The sequence below is a fragment of the Sphaerodactylus townsendi genome, unplaced genomic scaffold, assembly GCF_021028975.2.
Source record: "Sphaerodactylus townsendi isolate TG3544 unplaced genomic scaffold, MPM_Stown_v2.3 scaffold_111, whole genome shotgun sequence".
Lineage (NCBI taxonomy): Eukaryota > Metazoa > Chordata > Lepidosauria > Squamata > Sphaerodactylidae > Sphaerodactylus > Sphaerodactylus townsendi.
This window is the reverse complement of record NW_025949639.1, coordinates 18,278-25,399: the sequence shown is the minus strand read 5'-3', so window position 1 is coordinate 25,399 and position 7,122 is coordinate 18,278. Positions and strand designations below refer to the sequence as shown.

The following is a 7,122-nucleotide window of genomic DNA, read 5'->3' as shown; positions in this document are numbered from 1 at the left end:
ATTATTATTATTATTATTATTATTATTATTATTATTATTATTATTATATACACTATAAAACATTACCAATAAACTAGAACTACCCTGTAAGACTAAACTACCCTTCACCATAACTGCTGCAAGAATAACCTAGTAGAGCTACCTAGTTCCTACTCTACTCCTGACAACAAATAAGAGAAACTACAATCCCTAGCTAAATACAAGAGAACTAAGTCACAAATACAGACTAACAACTTCTGGTAGCCTATACACCTAAAAGTAATACAGGTGGGATATCAATGTCTGTGTGTGGGCGGGGAGGGTTAATTAAGAAGTCATCTGTACAAGTGACCACAGCATATCTCACCTGAATAGAAAGCTTCCTGAAGATTTAAATTAACCTCACCCCTCTGAAGCACCTTACATTCCAGTATCGTCAAGATTACTAATATGCTGGGGAAAGGATTTCCATAGCCCCGTATTGCACCTTCCAAATGTCAGCCCAGAGACTTCAGAATCAGTGCACCTCGTGAGGCTCGGATAGCCACTCTGTGGCTTTGACATCAGTGGAATACTTGCCCTTCCTTTGACCTCTGCTACTGACTGTTCCCCCTGCACGGCAGGGGGGCGGCCACAGCATTGTTTAATTAGGAAACATATATGTCACCTCTCCAGAGACCAGACTAAGTGAAGCAGCATAACAAAATCATAATTCAGAGGGGGTCTACCTGGAGCTAACAACTGAATCTTCTGTCCTTTGAGCAGTTTCTGAACCCGGCTCATCTGGCAGGAGTTCTCATGGAAGCGAGATATTTCTTGGACTTGATGAAGAACCTCAGAGACAGACTTCAAGACCCCTGCAAAGAGTACAGCATCAAATAGAAGGGCAATTCCTTCTACTATTTGGGGTGATGAGACATAGGAGAGGTGGGCACATGTGAAGAACAGGAGTCCAGACCAGCAGTGATGGAATGAGCTGCAGTCTTGACCAGGCATGACGGGAGTGCTGAATCCTACCTGTGAGCTGTTCAAACTCAGAGCTATCAGGAAAGGTGTTTTCCACCAGGACTTCCAGCAAACACTTGTACCTGCCAAAGAAGTGAGAGCAGAGGGCATGCGAAAGGAGTCACACCAACAGTGCCACAATGGCTAGAATGCAGCTGAAAATGGGCTCTCAACTCTGCTCAGCCTCCTGGGTGACCTTAGGGTCAGTGAGTCAGTGTGCAAGCTAACCTAGCTCTCTAAACTCTCTCTAAACTCTCTCTAAAGATTCTAGTGAAGGAAGAATGCCAAAGAGATAGAAAGGTGCCATAAACACCCAACACCAATCAGAGAAGGCAGGATGGGAGCAGACTGCACAGGCGGAAGCAGGTGGTGCTGTCTCCACCTTGCATAGGTAACAACAATCCTTCCAGATGCCGTTATTCCGCCTTCTGTCCAGAATAAGAATTAGTTTTCATGGCTCATATTTTCTCTACCTTTAAGGAATCTCAATTGCCTTCCCTCCTCCAATAGGCACCTTGTGAAGCAGGTGAGAATGAGAGAGTTCTGAAGAACTGTGACTAGCCCAAGACCACCCAGCAGGTTTTGTGTGGAGGTGTGGGGAGTCAAACCAGATTGGAGGTGGTTTGCCACTGCCAGCCTCCTTTGGGCTGAGAGAGCTCTGAGAGAACTGTGACTGGTTCAAGGACACCCAACAGGGAACTGAACCCGATTCACCAGATTAGAGTCCTGCCGCTCATGTGGAGGAGTGGGGAATCAAACCCAGTTCTTCAGATCTGAGTCCACCGCTCTTAACCACTACACGATGTTGGCTCCCAAAAGAATTAAAACCGAGGTGTCAGTTTTAGCCAATCACTCTTGGGGTGTCTCCCTTTTCCCAGCAATGCCTTAAAGGCAACCTTCTTGCCTTTTATGACTACCTGTTCTTTAAACACACCCTACATTTTTCTTACCTGACGTGTCAGTTTCCCTGGACTAATGCCCCCGTTCTTTAAAAGAGTCCTCTTCCAAAAATCAAATGTGCTTCTTCTGTTGGACTTTGGAGGGAGCCTTGCTTTCCCTTCAACGTTAGACATAATGGCCCCATGATCACCGTCCCCGGCTGGAGCAACACCAGTTACATCTCACTTCAGACCTCAGACCCACTCAGGACGAAGTCCAAAGCAAACTTCTCTCTGGCCTCTCCCTAAACAACCGTGCCAATCAGCTCCAGTATCCGGAGGCACTGTCTCTTTCCTGTGATCTGAACACTTAGTTACAGGGTCCGTACAAACACTGCGGAAGCCACCCCTCCGGTTGCCTTGCTTATTTCTGCATTTTCCCCAGAGACATGATCCAGCAGGCAGTCATTTGCAGGCCCTAGCTGTGAGCAGAGTCCATCAGAGGTCATGGATGCGAGAAATCAGACAGCAGCTGCTGGAGCACACACACAGTTGCTGAAAGAGGAAGTTAAACTTGGGGATTTTGCTCCCTCACCACAGAGACAAAGTTTCGCTAAACAAGGACACGCAAGAAACTCCTGTGTTAGTTCAACGTTGAAGTGAAGAAGTCAGACTAACCTATATTAAACTTTCTGGTGCATGATTCAGCGTAATTGTAGGCAAACATTCACTCTTGCCTCTAACACCTGCAGATCACCAAATCAGCTGCAAAATGCCAACAGGAAGTTGCCACATGCACAACGATCTGCCTTCAGCACAGAAATGGGCGAGTTCTCACCCAGTGCATGGGAGCTCCCCTAAGATCTGGGGAGGCAACCTTGTGAGGCTAACAGAGGCTGAGAAGTATGGGGGTGAGGCCATCGGGGGGGGGCTGTTGTTCTCTTCTATGCCTGTGCCGACAGGGCTCCTGTGGCTGCAGAAACGGAGGGCCTCGAGGATGGGGTGCATCAGGGTGAGGTCCAGATGTGCAAGCCCAACTTGGGAAACCGCTGAACGAGAACCTCCTATGGAATATTTTATCTTTTAGAATGTATGAAAGGCTCCATCTAGCAAGGTTTTCCCCACTCAAAAGAGATCACATGAAATGGCACTCTGGTGAGCGCAAGGTACTATTTCTCAGGACTACCAAGGATACGAACATAATAAATTCAATTGCTTTTTGCAGCAAGCAATGAGAAGACCCTTGAAGAGAGGGTTTCAGAAGCAAAAGTGCACAACTATCCCACCTTTAAATCAAACCCTTTCAGTCTGGATAAAGCCTAATTTGTAGCATGACTCTTCAAGGCTGGCTCAGATCTAAGTCTGTTCCTGCATGGGAGGGGGTTGGACTTGATGGCCCTTGTGGTCTCTTCCAACTCCATCATTCTGTGATTCTAGCTGCAAGCTATGGAGGCCAAAGGTAAGATTGGAAGTCACCACTTACTGAGGGAGCCTCTGGAGGGGCAGAGGAAGCACATCTTCCAACCGGCTGCCCTTGAACTCAGGACGAGCCTCTTGAAGCTTCTTGAAGCGGACAAAGGATTTGTTCTTCCTCACCTGCTTCTGCATGGAGTTGGGCAAAGAAGAGATGCAGAGAGAACTGTTGGCTAGCAGGAGATTCCTTGCCCCCATCCAAGATCTTGGTCAGAGAACACAGAGATGCCCTGGATGGAGGCTGCAGACAGAGTAGGCACCTGTGGCTAAGTGGGGTGGTGGGCAGAGGGGCATATAGACATGGGGCCTTATTCAGACAGACAGGCAAAGCTTACCTGCAAAGTTTTCTTGGCTTGCGCGAAGTTTTCAGCGTAGTGCCTGTAGAGGACCACCTGGTGACGGAAGCCCTCTAGGCCCAGAGCCAAGTGGCCTCTCTCCAGATGAAAAACCAGCGTCCTGGATGCAGAGAGAAGAGCTCTGAAGCTGTATGGATTCAAGAATTCTACTTTTTACTCTACATCATGAATTCTTCCCCAGCTTCTAGAAGGGATTGCCAGGTCCAAGAGGCACACCGAAATCCCATGGACACAAACATCCAACCTAGATAACCTTCCGGTAGCTTGTCCTGGCCTTCCTAGACTAAGAAAACAGGTACAAGGGAAAAGACAGAGGCTCGTTCTGCACATGCAGAATAATGCACTTTCAAACTGCTTTCAATGCTCTTTGAAGCTGTGCGGAATGGCAAAATCCACTTGCAAACAGTTGTGAAAGTGGTTTGAAAATGCATTATTTTGCGTGTGTGGAAGGGGCCAGACACTCAGAGTCACTCCTGTGATTGCAGGGATCGGAGCAGGACAGCTTTGGCCTCTGGCATCAACTCGAAGTCCAGAAGACCTATGTATTTATATTTGTATGATTGCTCCTGTTGTTCATCATCGGCCTTAGCCCCCCTGGATCGGGCGGTATATAAAATTTGAAAAAAAAAATAAATAAAATAAATAAATAAATAAATAAAAGACACTGGGGAGCTGCACCCATTCCCTTTCCGGGGGAACACTAGAGCATTTGGGAGAGTCAGGTCCAAATCCTCTCCATGCCATGGAGGTTTGTTGGTGTCAAGACCTGGCCGTGTTCTGGCTGCTCCTTCATTTCTCCCAACTGGGATGCGGGAACCTTTCTTTGGGGATCTTCCTCTGTGCTAGCCTATTGTTTCGCTTTCCAGCATGGACTAATCCGGTTGTTATGTAGCTGCTTGCTTTTGCACTTCAAAGTGCTGGGGAGTACAGACGGTTTTGACTTGAGGGAGGTCTTGCCTCTGCCTTCCACTGGGAACGGTGGGGTGGTCTGGGGTGATCTGAAGGGTGCTGAAGGGTGGTCTGGGGTGATCTGGAACTTGGGCACTGAGGGAAGGGAGAGGGGAAGGGGACAAGGGTGTAATGGACGCTCTTTTGGCATGCAAACTCTAGTTCCGTCGGTGGATGTTTAAGTGCTTAATTCTTGCTCGGCCTAACCTACCTTACGGGGGAGGGGGGTGCTGTGAAGATAAAGTCAGGGGAGGGAAAACAATGTTGCACATTTTTTTGGGCACCCACTGGAGATTAAAGGGGGCTACCAATTATCTGATCTAAATCAATCAATGAAGGAGAAGATCAACTTGATTCGCTGCCTGCCAGTTGAAGCAAGACCTCTGGCCTCTGCCACTCCCTGGGGGTTGAGGGCTGCTGATTCACAAGAACACATGAAATTGCCTCACGCCAAGTCAGACCACGTGGGGGTGGGGGCGTGGGGGGCTCTCAAGCTCAGTCCTGTCCACTCAAAAGGACTATGGCCTTCCCAGGTCCTAGGTGCCCACTGCCTGAGCCTCCAGTGGGTGGTGCCAGGGACTGAACTGGGGGCCTTCTGCATGCCAACCACATGCTCTGCCACTGAGTCATGCCCCCTCTATCCACTACACCTTTATCCCCATCAGAACCCCACCCAACAGGTGAAGATCAGCCCCGGCCTAAGTGCATGTGAATGATTCCCCACACGTCAGGCTGGAACTGGCCACGGGGTGTCCTACCCCCACACTCACACACTCGCCATTGCCCCTCCCTGAAGTTGACTTCCTCGGTGTGGTGGCTGAAGGGCAGCTTGAGGGCAGGGCCACACGGGGCGTCCACCAGGACTGAGCACTGAAGGTTCCTCCCGTCTAGAGGAGCCCCTGAGCCCAACTAGCAGGAAGAAATCGCAAGCAGTGAAACTAAACGTCTAACATTCAGACTGGCCAGATTTTTTGCCTTTCTAAAAAACAGGGCATGTGAATACTCACCCCTTTGGAAGCAGCTGAGAGCCTGGCCAGGGAAAGATACTTTCCCATCCCACTGCTGAGAAGTTGGCCAAGAAGCCAAAATCCAGCCCCGGGGGCGGGGGTGGTCCTCCACTCAGCCCCCTTTCCCCACCTAGTGGGGGCAAGTGACCGTGCAGGCCCCTTACCTGCTGGCAGAGCAGACAGACTCCCAGGGTCCAAAGAGGGCCTCCAGCACTGCCGGCTTCAGGGTCCCCTTGGCCTTCAGGATGGCCACAAAGAACTACAGCAGAGAGAGAGAGAGAGAGAGAGAGAGAGAGAGAGAGAGATCCAGACGAGCCCCGCCCCCTGGCCACTCTGCTCTCGACCGCCACCAGACACAGCCTCCAGAGGGAAGCCTCAGGAGGGCTCTGTCCAAACGTCTCCCACGCCTTGGCCAGCACCCCTCCCCTGCGCGACTCACCTGTATTGGAGTGAGGGGAGGTCACCAGGCTCACAGTTCCCTCGTAGCTCGATTGCCCCGCGCCCCACCCCACCCCTCTCTGACCAACCGACACCTCCCCCCCCCCGCCACTTTCCTTAGTCAGCCCCATGTGGGGACATCAGCGGTGCCTCCCATCCACCCGCCCCCGCGCCCCGGTTCTCGGCCCCAACTCAGCCCTCCCTCCTGGGAGATCCCGGTGGCCGAGAGGCGGGAGGTTCCGTGGAAGACTTGCGAGTCGCCCCCTCCCCCCAAGTCGCCTCCCCTTGGCCCAACCCCAGTCCTGCTCGCTCACGGTGGCCACCAGGTCCAGCTGCTCCAGGTACCGCTGCTCGCTTCCCACCAGCTCCTGGGCCGCCCGGCGACGCCTCCTCTCCCACCGGGCCCGCTGCTCGGCGACATGGACGCAGCTTCTGCCGTCGGGCCCCGCGGCCGCCATCCGCCCTTCGGGCCGCCGAGCCCCCGGGCAAAGCGATCAGGCGCTCCTCCGAAGGGGCGGCTGCGAGCGCGCGCGGGATCCGGCGCCTGCCTGCCTCCCTCCCTCCCTCCCGGCCGGACCCGCCCTCTCGGGGCCAGCCAGCGACCAGACGCCCCGACGCCCCCCGCCAGTCTCACTCGCTCGCTCCCTCCCTGGCTGGGCCCCCGACGGCGAGGCAAGCAGAGAGGCTGCTGCGTGGCCCGCCCGTCTCTGACCGGCTGCGCGCCCGGCGTTCAAACGGCCGGCCCTGCCCCTTCCTGCCCGACTGGCTCCGCCCGGGGGTCCACCCTCCCACCAGAGGAGCGCGGGGCGGGGCCGCTCTTGTCCCTGTGGCCGCCTCCTGCCTCCCGCCCTGAGGCCAACCCCACGCTCCTGTCCTGCCCCTGGAGACTTGAGGAGGCAGAGTCTCCTGCCTGCGGGAGGTGGGCGGTGGGTGGCGGGACAAGGCCACCCCCGGAAGAAAGACCCAGGCCGGAGTCGCCCCGCCTCTCTTGGCCGCCCCCCTGCGGGAGAGAAGGGCCTGCGCCACGGAACTCCAGGC

General features: G+C 53.3%; 1 protein-coding gene across 2 annotated transcripts; it reads right to left on the bottom strand.

Annotated features, from left to right (window-relative positions):
- Nucleotides 1–40: 40 nt before the first annotated feature.
- Nucleotides 41–6,917, bottom strand: ARHGEF39 (Rho guanine nucleotide exchange factor 39). 2 transcript variants are annotated; one of them, XM_048482243.1, is made up of 6 exons: nt 6,399–6,653; nt 5,811–5,905; nt 3,671–3,791; nt 3,346–3,464; nt 997–1,067; nt 41–836 (listed from the first exon to the last, which is right to left on the bottom strand). In XM_048482243.1, the coding sequence occupies exons 1-6, from the start codon at nt 6,540–6,542 to the stop codon at nt 643–645; spliced, it is 744 nt and encodes a 247-aa protein (XP_048338200.1). In that variant the 5' UTR covers nt 6,543–6,653; the 3' UTR covers nt 41–642. The 2 variants fall into 2 exon arrangements, with proteins under 2 accessions (XP_048338200.1, XP_048338201.1); XM_048482244.1 differs by lacking the exons at nt 41–836; nt 997–1,067 and adding an exon at nt 1,074–2,926 and having other exon boundaries at nt 6,399–6,917.
- Nucleotides 6,918–7,122: the final 205 nt, after the last annotated feature.